This window comes from Thunnus maccoyii, chromosome 3 (genome assembly GCF_910596095.1).
Source record: "Thunnus maccoyii chromosome 3, fThuMac1.1, whole genome shotgun sequence".
In the NCBI taxonomy this organism is placed as follows: domain Eukaryota; kingdom Metazoa; phylum Chordata; class Actinopteri; order Scombriformes; family Scombridae; genus Thunnus; species Thunnus maccoyii.
Window position 1 is genome coordinate 29994199 of NC_056535.1, and position 24902 is coordinate 30019100.

A 24902-nucleotide genomic window follows, 5' to 3' on the forward strand; every position below is an offset into this window, starting at 1 on the left:
TAAACCTCTAAAACGTCCTGCAGTATTAATCAAATCTATTTATAACAAGACTCTTCTGAAATATATGTATCATGTTTGTGTGTTCAGATCGTGGCTGTATGGTTCAGATTGATATGCGCTCATCAATAAATTGAATGTAATGTTATTAATTGACAGTAATATGAACCACTGTAAGTGATAGATTGTCATTTTAAAGGCTGAGAGCGAAGTTAAACTGTATTTCACGTAAATTTTGTCAATCTGTTAGATTTGAAGTTGTAGAAAAAGAATTCCGCCCAATCACGTGACCACTGACACGGCCCTCTTTTGCTCTAAGCCAATAAGAAGCCTCCGAAGCCCAAAACGGCGCGAAATTTAGAGGAAGTGGCAGCAGATCGGGCCCACGTGGCGCAATAACATGTGGGAGGGGCTTGAGAAGATGATCGAGTTAACAGCACCTAAAGTTTGGGTTGTCCTCAAAGTTTCTAAAAACAGGTAAGAATGTGGCTATATGTTCATTTCAAGACTAAATGTGAAATCTTAGATGTGTTGTTTACAAGTTAACAAATATAAAACTTTAATTTGCTTAAACCTTGTAGTTAATGTTGTTGAAGAGGCTGTAGCGGGTGTCTGTGTCATTACCCCCCCAACTTAGATTCATCCATTGATGAATACTGGGTTGTTAAAAAGTTTCTCAATTTTTGTGGCATGTTATTTTCCACTTTAGTTTAGAAAACTTGTTTGCATGTCTTAAGTTAATTACTGCAGTTTACAGTGAGAGGTGCTCATCCCTTGACATCAAAATACAAAAACAATGAGGTAACTTAGGTAAAAGATACAAATATATAAATTATATACAATAACTAAATAGACTAACTCAAATATAGAGACTAGAGATATAACCATGACTAGAATGTACTATTTGCTGAGTATACACTGTTCAGTGACATCAGTATGCTATAATATAGTACACCGTACATTAGTGTAGGTCAGGTGGATATTGCTGTGGTAGTAAGGTGTGTAAGGAATAAGTTTATACCCAACTTCTTTCACTTTATTTGTGACAAAGTATCTTTGGGGTTAAAAGGGAAAGTTAAGGGAAACATAAATATTGATTTAGCCGCTGATTCTTCGTTTTTGCACCACTTACACTTGATGGGGGAAAAAAGCAATAAGTATATTAGCAAGATAAATGTTTCACAGGTCTGAAAGTGGGTTTAAACAGCGTTAAGACTTTAGCTGCGTGTAAGTCGTGAAAAAACATATCATCGTTTCCCTGAACTGTCCCTTAGTAAGTCGAGATTTCCTGTGTTTCAACTGTGCTGGCGCGGAACAGTGGGCGGAGCAGCTTTTAACTTCTATGACTCTGTGACTCAAACATTACAAATCACAGAGAGATAACAGGACCCGGTTTGTTGATAATCTCAATGACTGTCGGTAGTTTAAAACCGGGCTTTGCCGTGATGATGAAGACGACTTTGGTAGCCTTGTTGTGCATTTTACCATTCATCGAAACCGGTAAGCTAAACTAAGCTAATTAACCTCGCTTTTTCAGTTAATACCTAAAGAAGCTTTCAGCATCGACACTGTTTTCAGGTCTTTAACATTGCTATAATGTTGTTAGATAACAAGTTTATGTCATGGTTTTAAAACGTTTATGCTAACGTGCAAACACATATAGAGCTTCGCCAAGAACTAATGTCTCCTAACTAATGAACTGTCAGGCTGCGAGACCATGAGTGAGACACACCGGGCAGGCTGCTGGATGTATTCTGTAGACTAGTTAAATTAAGTATTTACCATCTGTTCTTCCGTCCTTTTGAGATGGACATAGAAGGAGGAAAACTGAGCAAATGATGAGGACATTTTCTTTGTTTTGAAGGCAATGAGATGGCCCAAAGACGTGATATTCTTTGGTTTTATTAATAGGAAAATTTACATAAAAAGAAATGGACTGACTTCAAACTTTGGACGTTAGAGACCTTTGCAAGAACTATCAGGGTATGGTGCCACATTTAGATATGTTAAACATTTTTGTTTAACATTTTGTTTGTTTTATTTATTAAAACTATATTTTGATATATATGCCGTCTATATCCCTGGAGAAATCTGTTTTGGTTGTAAATATGTTGTATGTACATGTTCTGTTAAAGTTAAAAAAAAATCTCTTTGTCACTGCTGAGCCTCCAGACTCAATTTGCCCCACTTTACATGAAATAAAAAAAACAAAAAAAACAAACAAAACAAAACTGTTTTTACACTTTTTTTCCCACGTGTGCACACATGGAAAACTGATAAGAAGGTTTCAGTTAAAAATCACTATGTAGTGTATTATGTTGCTGTGAAATTAGGTGGTGCACCACAAGTATATTTGAAGAATTGTTGTTACGTTGGATTTAAAAACACTTAATTCAAAAGTAATCTTGGTTATTGTTGCATATCTAATTATAATGTTTGTTTTCCAGCTACGTTAAAAGAAGTAGAAGTAGTAGCAGAAGAAGGCGACAACGTCTTGTTACAGTGTCCACAGGATCCTCAAGTCAATTTGGAGCGTTCACTCGTGGAGTGGACTAAAGATGGCCGCACAAATTTCGTCCATGTGTATAGACATGGACAAGACTACTTTAATGACCAGAAGGACGAGTACAAAGGCAGGACAGTCCTCTTCCGTGAAGGTTTGAGCCGAGGAAATGTGACACTGCAACTTTCTTCTGTACGGCTGTCTGATAATGGAACATTCAAGTGCTTTGTCAAAAAAACAGACACCTATTGTTTTATTACCCTCAAAGTTGGTAAGCAAGCTGAAGTTATTGGTTTATATAAGAATTTTGTTTCAAACTGAGTTTTAAATCATTTGTAAAAACAAGTCTTGGTTATGAGTACTTTTCCTCAATTTTATCTCATTTTTTAACAGGAGAAAAAGTCCAAAGCAACCAAACACAAGATGACGACCTGAGGACAACCAGACATCCAGATGTGACCGAGATGTATTCTGGTAAATGACTTTGAGATGTTTTCAAAGTGCAGTTTCTTCAGCACACTTTATCTTTATTTCTCTGTAAGATCAAGAGAAAAAATTGTGAGTCTCATGTGAAAATGTGCAGCTGAATGTCTTGACTGTAAATACTTAAGTATTATCTCACCATACAGATAGCTTTGAAATGTGGAGAAATTGCACTTAGCTGCAAAACTTTCTGGGCATGTTTGCGCCGTCATATCATATAAAATCTTTTGTGAATCAGACTTTGAGACGGTTGCAAATGATGCGCAATTCACGGTGCTTTTAGCGGCTGCAATCCATTCTGTGTAAATTCGCCCAGTGTTTTCAAAATACGACAGAGGTGTAAATTGATTAAATAAATACAACCTCAATGTCTGTGTGCAGAAATGGTGTCCCTAATGATCCACAGACTTTACTGTCATCAGTTATAATTGGAGCTACTTTCTGCTTTCAATTTTCTCTTTTAAGTCCCTCCCTTAAGGGAAAAACTGCATCTCATTGAGCTTGCGCTGCCTCTCAAACAAACTTCTTCTCTCATATCCTTTCAGGTGGTAAAAACACAGCAGCTATCCTTACCGGCACCATTTTCACTGTCATTGTCATCTGCTGTCTCATCGGAGCTCTAGGCTGGATCTATAGAAATGGTAAGTTACAAGCCTAACTTACCCACAGCTTTTTAATATCAACATTTAAAGAGCAGAAATAAGTGTTTTGGGACAACTTTCATGATGGCAGACTGGAACGACTTCTGGGTCAAGCAATCGAGATCGAGGAACGATCAAATAAGGGAATCGGGATGCACCTTTTAGTCTGGCTCTCCTATCGGCTACACTGAGCCAAAGGATGCAGTCAAGTCTCAGAAACTTGAGTTAAGCCCAAAGATAGCTGGCTAACCCACTAATCTCACTTTGTTTGTATGTAAACTTATCCAGTGATCACAGAGTCGACCTCATTTCCTGTGAAAATGTAATATTTTGAGACATTTGTGCTTTAAACACCAGAGCTGATTGATAATTCCGTTATCATATACTAACGTACATAACATTTGCTATCATATTGTTCTTATCACAGATATTTTTTTCCTAGTGAAAGCTTTCAAGCAAGCCATAATTTAGAAAAACAAGTATTAAGTTCTTATTTTATACTTCTAGCTCATGGAATGAACAGTGGAGCACAGTTCATGCCTTAAACGTCAGTTTATTTTGCAAACTTTTGCCATATTGTGATAAATAAATAACTGAAATATATCCGTATCCATAATCATCCCTAACACTTACTTGCTCAGCAGTATGCACAGACTTCCTTAAACTGTAAAACCTCATGTTCACAAACTGGTTGTCATGTTCTCTCATAGAACTGAGGAGGAGGTTCAGACGATGGAGGGAGGGGGAAGCAGAGATGCCGGCAAACAACGGTCAAATGGACAACCTGATGATCTGAGCAGTAGAAGAGGGTAAAGACCTGGACAGCACTGTGGAAAACGGCCTGAAAATCATCCAGCAAGACTTGAAGTGACTTATTTCACTTTTCTAATTTAATTAATAACACTGCCTAATGAAGCTGCTCAGTACAGATTGCTGTAATGCACTTTGCTTGTTTATCGTGTTCACGCCATGTTTCTGCCGCTCGCGCAACTACACACGCACTGCCTTATTCCTTCCGCTACTTTTGTACCTTTCACGTAGATGTCCTTTGAAGAACGAAGAGAGAGAGAGGATGACTAAAAAAATCCGTAGGGTGTTATTGTTCTCGCACAGTGTGCAAGTGAAAATCATTAGTAGCCCATTGATATTAATGATCGTCTGAAATTTTAGCAGCGGCGCTCATTAATTTTGCTGAATGAATGTAGGGGAAACACTGACAGTCGATCTGGCCTTACAACACACCATCTTCTCCTGCGGTGATTGTGACGTACCACATGATCAGAGCTGATACCGCGTACACTCTGGTATCGGAAATATTGACCTACAGACCCACGGCAGTAAAAGGAGACCTGACCCGATTTAGATGAAGTACTGTGGTGTGATCTGAAGCCAGACTGAAATCTTTCCAGAAGGGCATTTACAATTTTAGAAAAAAAAAAAAAAAAAAAGCTGAGTTGAATCCAAAACAATTTTCTCAGTAGTTTCTCAATAAAGGGAAGATTAGAGAAGCGTCTGCAATTATTCAATAGGGAAATATCCAGGTTGCCTTCTTCCTTCGCAGTTTTCAGCGATCCAGTTTTTGCACATACTTTTCTAAGCAATTGAAAAAATTTTTTAAAGCTGGTTATGTTAAAGCCAGTTGTAAGAGGCTTACCATCATACACTAATGAGTACAAGCCGGAGAAAGTTGGAGACATTTTGGTAAGGTTTGTGACTCATTATAGACGGGGACCAAAAACACTTTCTTGAGACATGTTTGAACTTATGTAGTTTTGGTTGTTTTAGACACATGCTAAACAAACACATTTCCAAAAACTAGAAGATGTTACCTTTCAAATTAAGCCCTAATACAGCGATTCTCAATTGGTGGGTCGCGACCCAAAAGTGGGTCACGGACACGTTCTGAGGCACGCATCAGATGTGCGCAGCATTCTCGTTGCCATGGTAACCACCATTCGTTTGCCGGTAACCCTTCTCTTTAAATTTGTGATGATGGCGAAACGCAAATATAACCCGGAGTATTTGAAATGTGGATTTTCGTTCATTGAGGACAAACACGGAGAGAAACCAGAGTGTGTTATTTGTAATGAAGTGCTGGCACATGAGAGCATGAAACCATCCAAACTAATGCGACATTTACAAACGAAACATCCTGCATGTAAAGACAAGCCGGTGGAGTTTTTTCAAAGACGACTTCATGAACTGAAGGTATCACAGAAGTGTCTGACAGCATCTTGCTCCAAACAAGAACAAACGCTCCGGGCGTCTTACCACGTAGCTCACTGTATCACTTTTATACATGCAGTTGGCATGGTCCTCCTCAGCCTCTTACTAATGTACAGAGATATGCAGAGAAGTAAAATATCTAATTTTGTGGCCTTATTTATTTTGTGCAGTTTTGATATTTAATTTTATTGCAGTAACTTTTATACATGTAGTTGTCATGTTCCTGCTGAGTTTCTTAAAAAATTGCTATGCATTCGCTTTGCATGCATATGTATGTTTAAATGTGTTTTTGAAGGTTGTTTCAAAAACAAAATAAATTTGTTTGTTTTGTATTCTATAAAGGTGGGTCGCGACTTAATGACCATGGGAAAATGTGGGTCCCGGGCTGAGACCAGTTGAGAACCCCTGCCCTAATACATGCATTCTGGCCTCATAGTTCTGCTATTATAAGCTTTTCCATTTGGGTGTGGCAAATAGGCAAAAATTCCCAAAAAATGGTGGATGTTAAGAGGTTAAAGAACTTAATGTTACTGCCTGCTGACCTGAGATTTCTCTGTGTGTGTGTGCATGTGTTTGTACAGACGGGTGACAAATTAGAGGGAAAATAGATGTGTCATTATAGGATAAAAAAAAAAAAGAAGCTGAGTTGAATCCAAAACATGTGTTTTATACACATGCTAAACAAACACAACACACCTGTCAAATTAAGCCCTAATACGTGCATTCTGGCCTCACAGTTCTGCTGTGATAAGCTTTTCCATTTGAGTGTGCCAAATTAAAGGGAAAATAAATGTGTCATCATAGAATAATGATGCAGAACAACCCCCCCTCGTCCCCGTCCCCCTTATTGACTGTTTGATTAGCAGTGAGCCTTCCCTCTAAGGGGACAAGTGGACCCAAACCATTCCAACAAAATGTCCCCCAAAGCACAACAGATCCCCTCGCTGTAGGGGTCAAGCATTCAGACCTGTACCGGTTTTTCCTTTATTTTTTGTCACCCGTTTGTATGATTTTTTGTATGTTTTGTTATGCACTTTTCAATGCACTTTAAGCTTTGTAAATGTAATTTTATAAATTTATATATAGTTATTTATTATATATAAATTATATTACATATTAAAGCTTTTTTTGCCTTTCTTTGACACTATTTGTCTTTGTTCTTCATTGTTTTAGTCATTATTATTAAATGATCTGTTCCCACAAATTATAATAAAACATCTTCTAATTTCTCTCAAGAGTATCTAATGATAGGTATTAGTGTCACTAGATTATTACAGTGAATTTAGTGACACTCCACTCAAAAAACACGTCTTTCTTCTCATTCCTTCAGTTGGATGTTGTTCTCTGTGCAGAGTTTGTTTTCACATTCATCTACTGAAGGAGGAAAGTTTCTCTGAGCTCACCTTAAATCTCAGTTTAAACACGTGTAGCCACAAGCAGGATTTGTGACATCACAACTAGTTTCGGACCCAATCGTGGGCTAGTATTCAGGTTGCACAAGTGTGACGTGGAAACTTGACGCCTCGGTTCAGAAGCAAAATAAACTTTAAGATCCCCTCCAGTATGGAAGCAAATCATTGCCTTAAGTTGAATTATATCAGCATGTTTAATCACTACTGAATTTATTTATTTCCAGCATATATTTATTTTAGATTTCTCAAATTGTTAGAAAATCCATGTGACTAATCGTCAAAAGCTATATTCAGGTTACTCAATTCAGATCATGATTGGCGTTTGGTAACCTGATAGGTCAGAAGCTGGATGGATTCCAGTCTGGCCAGTAGTGCCAAAGTTTATGATTATGGTGATCTGCTCTTTATGAATGCACCTGACTAGTGCCTAAAGAAGTTAGATACTGGACACCACTGTGCTTTATGTTTTGTTACTGGCTGTGGTGATCTCATACATCACTGTACTTTGTATGCTGCTGCTTCTGTATGTCTGCAGACTTTCTCATTGGGTGACTTTTATATACGAATCTCTCCTTTGGCTGGTTCACGGTCATCAAATGCGTGTTGTTGGCTACAATTTCCTATCCTATTTACTGATTTCTTTCCCATAGATCTAAATGCAAATGTCACTTTAGTCACTGTTATTATTGAAACACCAGCCAGTTGATCAGTCCTTGTGACCGAAGCTCTTCCCATCTATGCTCAAACAATGAACCCTCTTTTCCTTTTGCCATCCAAAGTCTAAAACATCTGGTCCTGCTCAAAACTTGAATACATGATGCAGAGCATGACTGGATGTTTATTACTTAACCGCACCATGCGGTGGACCTGTGTGGAAACATCTACACTCAGTATGTTTCTCCACTCATTGAGGTTTTTCCCTTTGATTCATCTCCCGGTCTGCTTTCCTTGCATACTTAAAAACAGGTTTTTACTTCCAATCCATGTGGTAAGAAGATTCATTGAGGATTCGATTCTGGAAATACCTTCAGAACTACAGTTAGCATTTTCTACCCTGATCTCGTCGCTTCCTATGAAGGGAAAGGATGTGGGTGTGGGTGTACTTATTTCTGCCATTGCATATTAATAAAAGGTTTTTCACACGCTGTGATTTTGGTTTTGTTAGATCTTGTGCACAATCACAACACATCCCTACAGTTCCTGCATGCTTTTCTGCTGATGGACAGTTGGTAGCAATAACGCTCCAAGACAGCAGATGTTAATGTTAATGGATATAAAAAAATACAAGTATCATAATATTTAAAAAAAAACATCTTTGTAAATGTTTCATGAGGGGAATGCATTTCATGTTTGTTCGGCCTCAAGGATGCACAGGATGGCTGCGTCTGAAACCACTCTGTTATTCACTTGTTCACTACACATAATATACTAAATAGTTCACTCAATAGTGAGCAGCAAATCAAGTTTTCAGACTCTTAACTAATCGTCGTCATCGTGTGTCGTCACAGTCAGCTGTAGAGTCGTGTGACGGTTGTTTTCACATCTTTAAAATGTGGAGCATTGCATTGTGGGATTACTAGCAGAAAGTAGTGTACATGCAATGGACACTTCTGCTTTTTTTGTTTCATTGTGGAATTTTTGAGGGTGCTATATCGCAGATATATTTACACACTCAGCATTCGGACACTCAAATAAAATGGTGAAGGGTAAATGTAGTGCACTATATAGTAAATAGGGAGTGATTTTGGACACAGCCACTGTGGTTTTTGGGAGAAAACTGAACATCGTTACTTCTTTTAACTTTAAACAGCATGTGTGCAGACAAACACATAACCGTGGTCATACATTGGACCTTTTCATTTACCCTCGGTGTAAAATATACTCTGTGGAATTACTGGATATGACTTTATCTGATCACTAATGTATAGTTTTTAACTGTGAATCGCCAGTTATTAATACTGTCCCACTCGCATCTTTAATGAGCAAAGCATCTCAAAGTTCTGCGCATTGTTTGATAATCAAAGCCCACACCTGTCTGAATTAGAAGTGTTAGTCAGTTCATCGGTGTGGGAATATTCAATCTACTCGTCTTCACTAAATATTATTGCACCTCTTAAGGTCAAATCTAAGTCCTCAGAAAGAAAGCAGCCTTGGTTTAACGACAGTATTCTGATAAAGTGGAGTCAATCAGAGTCTCTATTACCCCCAACGCCACTTACTCTGATGTCCACCACCCGCAACAAGATAGTTTGAATCAGTTTTATCACATTACCTTGTCTGAACTTCTAGAGAAAGTATCATATGAGAGTGTCTTCCAGCCCTCTTGATATAATACCAACAAAGCTTTTAATAAAAGTAATGGACTCTGTCAGGCTGTGTTTCTGTTTTTAACAGTTGCTTGTCTAATGGGTGTGTCCCTGAATATATTAAAATTGCTTGTGTGAGCCCACTGTTACCTAGGCTGGTTCCCTCCCTCAAAACTACAGACCAATTTTCCTTTTCTATCATTTTTTTTTTTTGGAAAAAAAAGTGTCTAAGCAATTTATCTCTGCACTAGGAAATATCAATAATTTAGAAAAGTTTCAATCTGGTTTCTGGAAGTATCACAGCATGAGACTGCACTGCTCAAGGTTACCAACAACCCAGTCCTTGTACTTCTGGATGTTAGCGCAGCCTTTGACGTGATTGACCACAGCTTCCTGTTAGAGAGGATATGTGGTACAGCCTTAACCCTTCATTCACACCAAATCAGGCAGTGCAGCGTTCAGCCGCAGGGTCGGGCGGAGGTGTGTGGATTTGTGGGCATGTTTATTTGTGCTCTACAACGTAACCGCTTAGAGTGGTTTTCATCATACCTGTCTAACAGTAGGGTCTTTGTCTCTGTGAAGAACTATGTCTCTTCATTTTATTTTGTTAAGTATGGTGTGCCTCAGGCGTATGAACTTAGATTTTATGTTTTTAGACTGAATCTTGGCTGCAGACTAATGATCAAAACCGTCTTGTTGAAGTGTGCCCACGCTATGATTGTTTCATCCAACACAGGGTCAGTGGTCGTGGTGGTAGCCCAGTGAGTGTTTATGGTCAGAGTCCAAATGGTATCAAAGACCTTGTGATAAATTTTCTTCCTTTGAAGTTCACAATTTTACACTTGGCGGTCTCCATTTGATCATGTTTGCTGTCTTTATTGCTGCCAAAAACCAACGGGCAGCTTTTTACTACCCTGAATGTTTATCCACTCTTGTTTTAATTTATGACAGTTCCTTAATTTTTGTTTTGTTTCGCTGCCTATATATTTTATTATGTTATTTTAACATGTTTAAAATAAAATAACTGAACAATAATCCATCAGTTATCAGTTCTTTGTGGTGATTTTATCATCCACATTGATGACTCCAATAATGTTCATGCTACTTCTTTTAACTTTAAACAGCATGTGTGCAGACAAACATACACTGGACCTTTTCATTTACTCTCAGTGTAAAATATACTCTGTGGAATTACTGGATATTACTTTATCTGATCACAAATGTATAGTTTTTAAATGTGAATCGCCAGTTATTAATACTGTCCCACTTGCATCTTTAATGAGCAAAGCATCTCAAAGGTTTTCATCATACCTGTCTAACAGTAAGGTCTTTGTCTGTGTGAACAACTGTCTCATTTTCTTTTGTTGTGCCTCAGGCGTTTGTTGAATTTCTTTATACATGCTTCTCCTTGGGTACATTACTCATAGACATAGTGTCTCTTTCTGTTATTATGTCGATGATACCTGCCTGTTAGATCCACAGACCCTGGAATACTGAATGCACTTAACTTAACTTATCTGCCTTCATGATGTGAAAAAATGTTCCTCAGCTGAAGTCTAACAAAACAGAGATCCTTGTCATCGGGTCCCAGCTCATGGCAAAACAAATCCTGCTGGTTCCAAGTTGTAATTGAAAAAAAACAAAACAATATATTTTAAGTTTCACACCTTCATCTCATCATGCTCAGATTCTTAGTCTTTTTTCTTGCCTGAACCAAAAATCTATAGATTGACTCCAGACTGTTCAGAACTCAGCTGCCAGGCTTTCAACCAGAACCAAGAGACGTGATCACATCACTCCTGTTTTAGCCTCTTTACACTGACTCCCTGTATGTTTTAGAATAGATTTTAAGATCTTACTGACTATACACTCGAATAAAATGGTGAAGGGTAAATGTAGTGCACTATATAGTAAATATGGAGTGATTTCGGACACAGCCAATGTGTTTTTTGGGAGAAAACTGAACGTAAACCACCTTTAAACCCAGAACTGACACACACATGTATGTAAATCAAGTCTAATGCATGTTGTAAATCAACTGTTCAAAAGTTTTTAGTCAAAAATATTGGATTTTCTAAACAAAAACTCTTAATAAATGGTGTTAATTTATTTATTCCTCTCAATGACGTGTTATAACCGAGGCTGTGTGACAACCTCCAGCTTTCTGTCATGTTACTGCTTTTATAAAAAAAACAAAACACTGTACCAAAGCCAACTGTTGATTTAATGAGGCCTGAAACTGACAACTGGGGGTTTAAAAGGAACAGCTCATCACTGCTGTTACTGTAAAAACTTGAGATTACTAAGAGATTCCTTTCATCCATACTAAGAATTAAATTAACACACAGTAATTACAAAATCTTTATTGTATCTCCCTCTTTACAATAAAACAAAACTCAGACCAGACAAACAAAAGAACTTGGGGGTTTTGATGCGTTTCTGATACATGACAAAACAGAACACACGCTATCCATCTCTACAGCTGCAGAGCTTCATTTCTGAATGAATTGGAAGATTTTGGTCAGTGTGTATGACTGAGTGACAAACGTGTTTGACAGATATCACAGTGTGAAACCTCAAATTAGGGCCGTAGGGGGAGTTTTGATGTGTGTACTGGACCTGACTGGCAACAGACATTCCTGTTGTTGAAATTCATTATCACTGTGGACGAGGTCAACACCTGGGACATGTTTTGTGTTTGATGGGTTCGTGTTTTCAAAGAGCAAAACAAACTGGAGTCTCTTAGAGAGCAAACAGACATCTCGGACGCAGGGGAACCGAGGCAGGGGAGCAAACAAAACGTCATCTTCAGATTTTACTTCTTCCCTGATTTCTTGATGCCACCGCTTGCTGCAGGAAAGAAAAGACAGGAAACATTTAAAAAATGAGTTTGTAAGAAATGCTGGATGAGTCTGTCTCTTCACATAGTTTTGATATACCTGTAATCATAACACATAGGTCTGTCGACCCACACGTGCACATTCTACTCAGAAATATTAATAATCTATTAAAGATTCGGACAAATGCATCAACTTCTGCTCAGCACAAATACACTTAAAACGGCTTCTTCAATGTGAGATCTCTGGTTTTAATTCATCTACAAACTTAAACTGAATCTTGGCTGCAGACTAATGATCAAAGCCGTCTTGTTGAAGTGTGTCCACGCTATGATTGTTTCATCCAACACAGGGTCAGTGGTTGTCATGGTGGTAGCCCAGTGAGTGTTTATGGTTAGAGCCCAAATGGTATCAAAGACCTTGTGGTGCATTTTCTTCCTTTGAAGTTCACACTTTTACACTTGGCGGTCTCCATCTGGCTCATGTTTGCTCCCCCAAAACCAACTGGCAGCTTTTTACTCCCTGAATGTTTATCCAATTTTGTTTTAAATTATCACAATTTAAACAGTTTTTGTCTTTGATTTGATTGATAAAAGTATTTAAAAAAAAGGGGTAGGACTAGAAAAGTTCTTCATCCTATGCCCTTTTCGAACATTAAATGGTTATTTGTGTTGTTTACTGAAAGTTTGCCGTTATTTTATTTGTTTTGTTTCGCTGCCTATATATTTTATTATGTTATTTTAACATGTTTAAAATAAAATAACTGATCAATAATCCATCAGTTATCAGTTCTTTGTGGTAATTTTATCATCCACATTGATGACTCCAATAATGTTCATGCTACTGGTTTTTTTAAACATCGCTACTTCTTTTAACTTTAAACAGCATGTGTGCAAACAAACACACATTGGACCTTTTCATTTACCCTCTGTGTAAAATATACTCTGTGGAATTACATGATCTGATACAAGAGACATGATCACATCACTCCTGTTTTAGCCTCTTTACACTGACTCCCTGTATGTTTTAGAATAGATTTTAAGATCTTACTGACTACTTTTAAGGCTCTTCATGGCCTCTCTCCCTGCTATATCTCTGACCACTCATCACTGTAAAAAAAAAAAAAACACCACACAGCTACAGACAGTCGGTTCCAGATGCTTCAACTGAGAGTACATCCAGTTTAATAATCAGTTTCAGCTCAGACAGAGCAGAAACGTCCGCTCACTAATTGATCTGCTGCTGTTTGTGTTTCTTTACAAGACATCAGCCTGATATCTGCAGACTGCTGCTAGCTAGCGTTAGCGCCCTGCAGATAGAGATGAACTGTACAATGTAGAGTCTGGAAACTGTTCAGTCGACTCCCAGAGCTTCAACTAAACTAACAATAGTGCGTTTTGTAATTACTTGATTTTTACGATTTAGACATTTTACACTTTGTGCAAAAAGAAAAATTAGAATTAATTATATTGGCTAGCCCTAAGTGGCGTGTTAAGTGGTTACGGCGCAGCTTTGGAGCCTAAGCTGTAGCAGCAGTAGCTAACATGTGCTCAACTATGTAACTACGCATCAGGCTTACGCTGCCAACAGAGACACCACATGAAGTCCATAAGAACTGTGCTTCTGGTGGAGGTTCGCTGAGTGAAGTCAGGTTTAAGAAAGTCTCAGTAATCTGCTACTTTCAGTAATAAACATTTAACAAGTCCTTCTCCTTACTGTGATCGCTGTTCTCCGTCAGTGAGTAAAGGTACAGAAACATGGCGATCACGTGTTTTTTACACTTTTTAAATTTTCATTTTATACATCATACAGATTTTTTTTTACCCCCCCCCCCCCCCCCCCCTTTTAAAAGGCCAATACTGCTTTGAAGACAGCTAAAAAAATAATCAAAAAAGGAAACATTTCATCTAAACACGTGTGATACATTCATCTAGTGTTGTGGTGGTGAAATCAACGGGTGAAGTCCAACGCAAAAGTATAAATTAAAAAAACACTTTATGGGTCACATACATGTCACAAACACCATGGCTGATTTTCTGGTCTTACCTAGAGGTCCTTTTCCTGAAGCTTTGGCCTTCATTGCCTCCATCGCCTTCTGCTCCTCCTTCTGCTTCTGCTTGAAGGCCATGTCATCCTGCAGACACACACACACAGTTTATAATGCTTCAACTGATATCACTTCTGTCGTATATTCTTCTTGTGTTTGGGTTGCAACTAATGTTTATTTATGACTATTTTTGCAGCTAAATGATTTATCACTTTAGTCAAATAAATAAGTAAGTAAATAAATAAAAATTCAAATTTATATCACAGGTTCCCAGAGCAAAAACGGCAACTGACTGATGAATTTTAATAAATCTTTTCACGTTTCTTAATAAAACCGAAAAATATTGGATTGGGGAATAATCAGTATTGGGAACATATTATTGGAGCTGAAAGAAATAATCTCAAGCCATAAAAGCCATAAAAGCCTGACATTTCAAGTATTTACGGTTTTTCTTCTTTACATCCTTCTAAACTGAATCTTTTTTGGCTTTTGGACTGTTGCTGAAACATTTTCAGGCTAATTACTTAAGATGAAAACTTATCAATGATGAAAATGAGTGAATGGTAGCTGTAGCTTTAAATATGAGTTATTGTTGTTAATTTAGAAAATACTGTATGGATGCATCCATACATTAGAGCAAGCAGATTTAACAGAAATGTCAAAGTAATTTCTCTTAAAAGCATATTTTTATTTCATATTGTCCAATTCTATGTCATAAAAAAGATTTTGTTATACAAGCTATACTGTTCATATACAGTATGGATCAGCAATTAGGTTCAACCATGGGCCAGTTCTTTCTGCACTGCTTATGGGGGGGGCTACATATAGGCGCAGTGAAAACAAAGCTAAAATGGTTTTAATATGTTCTGTTTATTCCTTTTCAGTCATTCATTCAAGAATAAATGGACTTATTTAATAGTTTTAGGGTTGAATCTGAGAGCAGATTTCATAATTCCCATAAAGCTCATAGAGTGGCAGCAGCTCATAAACATGAACATGTCTTTGTTACAGTCCATAGAAAGGAGGAATTTTAGCTTTTTTTTCCCTTTAGATGGCCGTATATTTTTGATGGAGGGCCAGATTTGCCTACCACAGATGTACAGTATCGATCATCTCTGAGCACAGAAGGACACTTACCTCATCCATGTCCTTGGTCTGTTTCTTGGGCGCCTTCAGTGGTTTCTTTTTGCCTCCTGAGGACAATAAATGAAAAGTTAGCTCGCTGTCTGCAAAAAAGACTTGTCAGACAGTAGACAAAAGGACAATGGTGATACGTGACATAAACCCACTGCAGCAAGAAGCCCCCTATATGGATTTCAAATTTTAGAATAGACATTAGTTTGCCTGTTAATAACACAGGCATTAAATATTTAAGATTTTGTTTGGGATGCAAATTTCAAGTGATTTTCGACAATTTATGAAATACTATGGACTTCATTAAAAGGTGCAGTGTGTAGAATTTTGTGGCATCTAGCAAAACGGACTTGGCAGAAATTTAATGTAATATCCATGAGTGTGTTTTAATTAGTGTATAATCACCTAAAAATAAGAATCATTGTTTTTTCGTTAGCCTAGATTGAGCCCTTTACATCTACATAGGGAGCGGGTCTTCTTCCACGGAGCCCACCGTGTTGCACCACCATGTTCCTACAGTAGCCCAGAACAGATAAATCAAACACTGGCTGTAGACAGTTTTTGGCAGCCACCGCAGGTTCTCCTACACACTTGGAAGGGGAGGAAGATGAGGGGGAGGGGGGGTGAGGAGGGGTATTCAGTTGGTTGTAATTCGCAACCTCACCGCTAGATGCCACTAAATCCTACACACTGATCCTTTAAAATAGCCGCAGTCTTGTACTGTAGATACCTTAAACGTTGTCCAATAAATATCTACACATTTTCTGACAGTTACACCGCATCTCCCTCGTCTTCTGCATTACCGGTTAATATATTTTTGAACAGTTAAATTATCGACGGCAATTAATCTATCAGTCATTAACAATTCTAGTTGCTTGGAAGATAATTTAAAAAGCCGAATGTCCAAAACGATAGCCGTGAATCGTACGTGGTCAAAATAAATACTCTATCTTGTGTTTATATTTGTAAACAAAGAAAAAGGCGTTAATTTTCTAAAAAAAATGAACGTATTCTGGCAAAAGAAGAAACCGTTACCAGGCTCGCGCGCTCTTCAGCAGTTAGTTAAGTTAGCTAGCTGACACGTTATGCTGAGTTTTGTCGCGTTGTCAAAAAATAATCTCTTATGACGACAGACATTTCGAGTAGAAGAAACAACGACGTCTCACCTTCTCTGCCGGACATGTTTTAGATTTGTAAGGGAGGTGTAAAGAGAAGAATTAAACGTATTCCGCTGAGAATGTAGCCGGCTGTGTGACTATAATCCGCACTGACAGGACCCCAGCGAACTGTGAACCGGAAACAGAATATCTGTTTTATATGCCTGATCAAAAATCCACCCGGTGTTACGTTTTAACGAGTGACCGTGTTAACTGGTGACTTTCAGCCGGTTGCGTCCGTGGTTGCGCGTTGTGGAGGCAGCTGTTGAAACCAGATACAAATCACATAGGTGTCCTCAGTGAAGCCTTAAATTGAAAACAGCTTTCATTTACAAACCTCCCTTTATTATTTTATGCTGCTCCATTTGCTCCTTTTCATTTCTTATGTGTATTATAGATCTGTTATTAATGTCATATCTGTGTCCACTGGTTTCAAGTTGTATGTTGTTTTGTAATATGTGATTTGTTTTATGGAGTTTGGAAGAAAAAAAGTCCTTAAATTCTCTTAAATTAAATAACCACCACCACCACCAAAAAAAGGATGAGTTGTCATTTTATTTGTGTGGTGACAGAAGGAACAATAGCTAAATTAACTGGATAACACATGTGCAATATATTCAGAGACACCTCTCGCACCTTACTTCAAAAAATATATATATGTTTTTTTTTCATCCTATACCAATATACAGTTTACTAATCGTGCCCCTCTGGATTATTTCCCTTATACATTCAATACATTATTAGTTTTTATATTCAAAAAAGTATCTGAATTCCCTATATATAATTGTGGTGGAGTAGTTTGATGGATATCTCTGGTTGCAGATGACAGCAGAATTTTAATACCTTACAGAATAGCGTCAAAGACAAAAATGTTATACTCTGATAAGAATTCACTACAAGTAAACATATGACCCTCCTTTTTAAACAATTACACAGATCAGTATTGATTCAAGTAAAATTATTAAGGCTTTTAAGAGGACACCTACGTCACTACGAGGACCCACGACGCTGAACGTCAGTCACAAGTTAACACGGTCACTCGTTAAACCGAAACTCCCTTTCATTTGACATCATGATGCTAACTATAAATTAGCTCAAAGAAACTTCATCCATGTGACATGTTTGCTTTGACAGTATTGAAGAAAACAGGTATATTTATTTTGTCACCTTGTTATATGAGTTAAAACGTCATCACGGATCGTTTTTCAGCTACAGTTTAAAGCTCATATGTTGGCAATGAAACAGAGAAACAGGAACAGAGCAGTCAGCTAACCTTGGAGGAACTAATTTGATTTAAGTTATAGTAATGACGTTCATGTCTGTAAACTTTATCTCTCTCCAGTCTGATTATTGATTTGATGTATCAGCCACATTAGTGGTGTTGAGTTGTGGTTTGTTTATGATGAATTTAGGACAGTTCACTGTATTGAAAGTCATTCATCATGCTGTATGTACAGAGTCCATATTAGTCATGTTTTCTTTCATGTTTTACATTTAGTAGCAGTAAGGATGTGGTTAGAAAGTTCTTCAATTTTGGTATTTAAGTATCTGTTATTGATTTTAGATGTGAGTTATGTCACTTCACACAAATGTGAATTCAATAACAGAATAACATGAAGGGTTTCCTTTAGAGCTGTTAGTTGATTAATGGATTAGTTGGCAACCATTAAATTAATTGCCAACTATAATGATAATCAGTTAATTGTTTGGAGTCATTCTTTAAGAAAACATATGTCCAAATTCTTTGATTCCAGCTTCTCAAATGTGAATAATTTCTTGATCCTTTAGTCTTCTGTGACAGTAAACTGAATATCTTTGGTTGTGGACTGTTGGTCGGGACACAATTGGACATTTGCAGGTGTCACCTTGTACTGTGGGGAACAGTGATATAGATTGTTCACAATTTTCTGACATTTTATAGGCCAAACAATAAATCAATAATCGAGAAGATAATCAACAGATTAATTGATAGTGAAAATCCTTAGTTGCAGCCCTAGTTTCCTTTGTTATGGTTTCATTATTGACGATGGCTGTTGACAAAACTCATGTGAACATATATTTTAAAAAAACTTACCACATTAATAAATAATTTTACTGGCCCATGCAATGATGAATTTTGTCTTGAAGATGTTTTTTGAGTTATTATTCTATTGAAACTGGACCCAGTTCAGTTGTCCGATCCCTCTGACACAACAGCACACCTCCAGCTGATCTCAATGAGATGTCCTGAACCTGGCAACATGTACAGTCGATAGTTTATCTGTCATCTAATATTTTATATACGGTTGTTCTCACAGGTGCCTGTTCCAGTGTCAGCTCCGTAGCTGCAGTGAAAGTGAAGCTCTGACAGTTTTCAAGCTGGATTTCTGACCGCTGCTTTTCTCAATGAGGTACTTATTTAAAATGTTGACCACAGAGGAGAACTGAGCTCTACGACTGGTTTTATGTCAAAATACAGCACTGATGCTGAGGATTAACAGTATCTTTACTGTGTCAGGTACAGAGGAGCTCAGATCTGTCTCTGGGCTCATGGCTCATGCTGTTTATCCCGCCTCTTCCCGCCTGGATCTCTGCCTGGCAGAATCGTTCTGGTCCGAACCTACAGTGCTCACCATCAGCCTGGCTCCCCCCCACCTACTAACCCAGCCCCTCCTGAGGGGAAGGGAGGAGCCGAGGTGGTGAAGGAGCACGCCCTGGCTGCCTTACAGGTACAGGAAATCCCTGTGTTGACTCTTTCCAGACCAGAGACATCACTGCTAACATGTTCATTACCACATATTAATCTGTATTAACAATTTTATAATAAAAACACATCTATCATCTGATACAAAGACATTAAAGCATTAAACACAAAAGAACACAAGACCAAATAATTTCATCACTAAAATAATTTGTCCTTTTTCTCCCTCCTCTTCCTCCTCCAGCATGCAGGTGATGTGGGGCGGCAGTGGGGTCAGTGGTCGGCTCAGATGACCACCGCCACAGTCAACAACTGGTGGGAGAGGTACGAGGAATTCGTCGGTCTCAACGAGGTCCGCAAGGCCCAAACCAAGGTCACTGAGGTCAGTAGACAGTAAGAAGCACCTCAACTCGCAACCGCCAAGTTTAGTCGACCGTCACGTATATATAAATGGGGTAGACAAAATAAGAGAAACATCTCTCAGTACACAATACAGTTTAATAGCACCGCAGACTAGAGCCTCCTTATATTGAATCAACACCTCAATAAAACTGAGCATCATAAGCTTCATGAAGGAAGGATTTGTTGCAGGACTGTTGTACTGAGCCTAATTCAGACAGGATTAATTTCTTCAAGGAAAGTCAGGTGATTTTAATAAATAAAGTGCTGGCCAGTGAGTTTAACCCCAACCAGACCACGTGTTTAATTTTTCACCCCAGACCTCAGATGTAATTACAGCCCCAAAGTGCCCACTGGTTCCTCTGTAATTTAAGGCCCATCCAGAGAGGTGCTCTGCGTATTAAAAGTGTATATGGATTTTCATCAGTTCTTTGTAATAACTGAAGATATAGAAAACGTATTTTCCTTGATGGATTCCAGCTCATAACAACCAATTTTTAGTCAACTTGTACAATTAAGGAAAACATTATGAGAGTAATACCTTACAAGTGCATCAGACGGGCTGTTTTAACGTCTTATTCTGTCTTCGCTGGTCTGTCTTTGTACAGCTTAACTGATTTCAACTGTAAAACCAAAACAGGCATCCAGAAAGAGTCATTTGAGTAGTTTTCAGCTTGTAGGTAAATAATTAAATTACCAGTAAATAGAAGCCAGTTGGTGATGATAATAAATATTGTTTTCCTGTAGAATATCCTTGTACTGAAAACCAGCTCCTGTAGTTTTGCAAAAGTTAAATGTCATCTGGAACAATTACTTTAATTACTGAGGAGCACGGCAAATCTTTAATTACTGACCTGCCCCTGTAATATTTATCTTGTCTGTACGGGTGATTTATCATGAAATTTGTCTCGGCAGAATTAACTTTTCATTATGTTAGTGGAGGAGTTCAGCTGAGTGAAGGCAGCTTGTGTCAGCACTGTGCAGCTGGAGGAAACTTTGGAAATCCAGCATCCAGGATGCTGTGTGTTCATTTTAAGAGTCAGTGAAATTAGACCTGCATTATAGATGAACTCCAAAAAGTCACGGAGGATGATACATACTGAGAAAAATCTGATGTGTGTGTTTCGCCCAGGCTGAGGCAGCGTTCATGGTGGCCAGAGGGATGGTACGAGAGGCTCATTCCAGCTTGGAGGCTCTGCAGGGCAGGCTGAAGGAGGTCAGAGACCGGCTGGACAGAGTCTCCAGGGAGGAGGCTCACTACCTGGAGCTGGCAACGATGGAGCACAAACTGCTGCAGGTTAGTTGTGGCATAAACAGGTGTTTAGACATATGAATATACAAGCAAAACAAATACTAAAAAGAAACCCTTTAAATCTTTTATTTTAACATGAATATGTTTAGAAACTTCATTTGTATCAAGATCAAGACTTTCATCAAATAGACATTTATGTGAAATAAAGAAGAAGATGAATCATGCCTTTTAGTGGATTATAGAAGCCTTAAACTCATTATATGTATGTTTTATATGTAGGAAAATGAAACAATCCAGGTAAAAATTGTTGTTGCAGATGTTGCTGTCAGTCATGATGTTATTGTTGATACAACCACCAGATGGCACCAAAGTAAAACATTTAAAAATCCCTGCACAATGTAGCTTACTTGATGATAATAATGACAAATATCCACCACATTACCACAGCTTAAAGGGCTTAATTTGTTGTCACAGATGTTGCCTGAGCAGTCAGTGAGACTTATATAGGTAGATATTGGCATTACGGTGTATTAGATCCAGATAGTTTGAGATCAGAATAAGATTAAGTAGATTTAGCCACAGTGGCACATAAACTACCACCAAGTAATGAAACAATTATAATTACCTTGTTGATAATGATGTTGTAGGGAATTAAGTTATCAGTCCAGTTAGAGAGATCAGTTAAAAAATGATCTGTTTGTGGAATAAACAGATTGAATTTGACCCTAACCCTCACGCTCTCTCCTGAACGCAGGAAGAGCGTCGTCTCCGGACAGCCTACGAGAACGCCGAGGCTGCAGAGAGGGAGAAGTTCGCCTTGTTTTCAGCAGGCGTCAGGGAGAGCCACGAGAAGGAGAGGACGAGAGCCGAACGCACCAAGAACTGGTCCATCATCGGCTCGGTGCTCGGAGCCCTGATCGGGGTCATGGGATCAACGTACGTCAACCGCGTCCGCCTGCAGGTGAGGAAGAGTGATGATGGCTTTGACTTAAATAATCAGAGTCCAAGGTGACGATAGATAGATATTCAACTTACAATGATGTAAGAAATGGATCTCGAGCAGGAAATCTTCACATTTGGGAAGCAAGAACCAAAGAATGGTTGGCATTTTTAGGTTGATGAATTAATTAAATGATTAATTGATCAAAATTGCTGCAAAGTTCACCAAATAATGGATTAATTAACATTTTTTGTAACATTGTGAACTCAAAAAATGTTGTTTGATGCTGCCAGGTTGGATTTACAGTTTATGATTTATTGTCATTTTGACAGGAAAATGATTATAAACTTAATTTCAATGCATCATTCACTACAAATCACACATACTTTTCTCTTAATTTTTTGAAGTGAACATACGAAGTTGTTTTGCTCCTTGTGCTGTATATTCTATCAGCGCTTCACTGGGAAACCAGTGTGCACTGATGATTGTGATCTGATAACATCTTCACTCCTCTTGTCTGTAGGAGCTTAAGAGTCTGTTGCTGGAGGCCCAGAAAGGTCCAGAGAGCCTGCAGGAAGCCCTCAGGGTTCAGGCTGGAAACCATCGCTCCCAGCAGGACGAGCTCAGAATGCTCATCGACAGCCTCAGGTTCACTCTGAAGGACGCCTTCACGAAGAAGGACGACTCCCTTCAGGAAAAGGAAAGTCCGACTTCAGACTCACCTGTTGTGCCTATTTCAGCCTTAAAAGACCTCCACATTGGCAGCGAAAGGACAGAGTCCCTCCTGGAGTCCCTCCCACCACAACTGGGCCAACTGGAGCAAGGACTCGGTCGGGTAGAGAGCGAAGTGTCTGTGGTGAGGAGGCTGCTGGAGACCAGTCCACAGAGGGAAATACAGGCTAGTCAGCCGCAGCCGGAGAGGCCTGAAAGACCAGCGAGAGGGGACCAGTGGGAGTCTGAGGTGGTGGTTAAGAGTCTAGAGGAAACCCAGAGGACACTGGGAGAAGGAATTAGGAAAAACACCTTTTATAACGCTGTGTTCGCGTACACTGCCACCGCCATCACCATCTCTGCTGTCTACATGCTGCTTAGAGGAACTGGTTAGAGAAGATACCTCAAGTTAGAATATGTAAACATGCACTTAAACACTACTGGTAATAATCTAAATTAATTATTTCAGGATATAATATTTTCATGGTGGAAGTTTTCTAATAAACCGGTTTACAGGTGTTGATTTGGGCTCGTCATCTACCGCTGATGTTTGCTGAACTACTCAAGCCGAGAGCGACTGGTTGGCTCTAACAGTGTAATCAAGATAATTTAAAAGGAGTTTGGCCCTATTTCTAGCTATGTTGCATTCCACTGCTAGTGCTCAGCAGTATGAGCGTCTATCACATCTTTAAACAGTCAGATATGATCATCAGATTGATCAGATTTCTCCAAAATGTACTGAATGAAACACTTGAGTTCAGCATTGACGTCAGGTTGATGTCACATGCCATTATGTAATTATATGGGTGCGTCCATCAAATACTTTGTTGGTTTACTTTATAAAATGTCAAAAAATAGTGAAAACGCCCATCACAATTACCCAGAGCCCAAGATCACATCTTCATGTCGTTTTTTTTTGTCCATTCAACATTTCCAACATCCAGCATTAACCACTTACAGATCCCTGGGACAGAAATGAGCTGTAGGTGCTCCCATGTTTGTGGTAATTTGGTAAAAAATAAACTAATTAGTTTAGGAATATACAGCATGTATATTTTGACACAGGGCTCTCTCCAAGATAGATAATAATGAAGGAGCCAGCTTAAGGCCAAAATCATTGAGACTTAATGGTTGATATTCCTCCAAATAAATTACAATTTATCAAATTGGCACACTACATATATACATATGAGGACCGACTTTGCCCAGTTGGTAATTCACCTCTGCCCACCAAGAGTTTAATTCATGGTATAAAATGGAGAAAAGGAGAAAATCCTCACCTTTAAGAAACTGTGACCAGAGAATGTTTGACATTTTTTCTTGTTAAGACTGAAATGATGATCAAATATTTTCCTGATTAATTATCTGTTAATTGTTTTATCTACTGAAACATTTGCTACTACTACTACTATCTACTGCATCTCAGAAACCTCCTGATTGAGAATTTCTGAGCGTCTGATTTGCAGAAGAGCTGCTGCATCACTGATCAAACCCTATAGGGGTGAACGCCAGTTTGACTTGCGCTCTCAAGCACTTGGCTGGAACCGCATTGGTAACTGATGTTTATCTGAAGCCAAGTTAGTCCAGCGCCAAGTGAGTTTTTAACTCTGGTAATCTGAGTCAGCATTTTAATCATCAACCTGTAATTTTTTGACTTGCTGAACGTCAGAGGGACCACATATTCCGTTCATGATTCAACCTCTGGGAGTCATTTCCAGTCTGCTCCAAGCTATAACTCTCCGACAATAGTGAAGGATTGACGACAAAACTTTGTTCCTCTCATTTAACAGGGCATGAAATTGTGCATAAGATCAGTAAAAATATAAACATATAAAAGGGCAATAATGAGAATAAGTTAGCTATGTTTTACTTACCTCACTGCAGAGGAAAAAAAGATTAATTTAGGAAAATATCGTCATACAAATTGACAAATTAGGGTTTTTATTTATCATCCTCCAAAATCTGAGGTGGACAGTAACCTGCTGTGAATCACTGGAATCCTTGTTGTCCTGTCAATAAAAAGTGAAATTCCCAAATGCTAACTAAATTAAAAATTGTGCAAAAATCCTAATGAAATTTAACAGATCCCGTCAACAGTGGAATTCATTTTCAATCTCTTTCAGTACTTGAGCGTGTTATGTGATTTCATGTTGATGTTGGGTCGTTCGTCATGTTGT

General features: G+C 38.4%; 3 protein-coding genes and 1 long non-coding RNA gene across 5 annotated transcripts; 2 read left to right on the plus strand and 2 right to left on the minus strand.

The window, feature by feature from the left end:
• Positions 1 to 379: 379 nt before the first annotated feature.
• On the plus strand, positions 380 to 6550 carry LOC121894813 (butyrophilin-like protein 10). 2 transcript variants are annotated; one of them, XR_006095618.1, is made up of 5 exons: positions 380 to 474; positions 2445 to 2771; positions 2894 to 2974; positions 3529 to 3624; positions 4335 to 6550. XR_006095618.1 is itself a non-coding variant. In XM_042407666.1 (5 exons), exons 1-5 carry the CDS (start codon positions 1407 to 1409, stop codon positions 4418 to 4420), a joined length of 681 nt encoding a protein of 226 aa, XP_042263600.1. In that variant the 5' UTR covers positions 871 to 1406; the 3' UTR covers positions 4421 to 6550. The 2 variants fall into 2 exon arrangements, 1 of the variants encoding a protein (XP_042263600.1); XM_042407666.1 differs by lacking the exon at positions 380 to 474 and adding an exon at positions 871 to 1497.
• LOC121894815 lies at positions 5065 to 6870 on the minus strand. The gene is made up of 2 exons (XR_006095619.1): positions 6547 to 6870; positions 5065 to 5453 (listed from the first exon to the last, which is right to left on the minus strand). It is a non-coding gene; the product is annotated as an uncharacterized LOC121894815 (long non-coding RNA).
• A 5046-nt stretch (positions 6871 to 11916) lies between these two features.
• tma7 (translation machinery associated 7 homolog) lies at positions 11917 to 16893 on the minus strand. The gene is made up of 4 exons (XM_042407668.1): positions 16753 to 16893; positions 15590 to 15645; positions 14452 to 14539; positions 11917 to 12418 (listed from the first exon to the last, which is right to left on the minus strand). Exons 1-4 carry the CDS (start codon positions 16766 to 16768, stop codon positions 12384 to 12386), a joined length of 195 nt encoding a protein of 64 aa, XP_042263602.1. The 5' UTR covers positions 16769 to 16893; the 3' UTR covers positions 11917 to 12383.
• An 866-nt stretch (positions 16894 to 17759) lies between these two features.
• Positions 17760 to 24611, plus strand: ccdc51 (coiled-coil domain containing 51). Its single transcript, XM_042407665.1, has 7 exons — positions 17760 to 17892; positions 19041 to 19133; positions 19241 to 19451; positions 19668 to 19805; positions 20955 to 21119; positions 21829 to 22035; positions 22538 to 24611. Exons 2-7 carry the CDS (start codon positions 19129 to 19131, stop codon positions 23117 to 23119), a joined length of 1308 nt encoding a protein of 435 aa, XP_042263599.1. The 5' UTR covers positions 17760 to 17892; positions 19041 to 19128; the 3' UTR covers positions 23120 to 24611.
• The last annotated feature ends 291 nt before the right edge of the window (positions 24612 to 24902 follow it).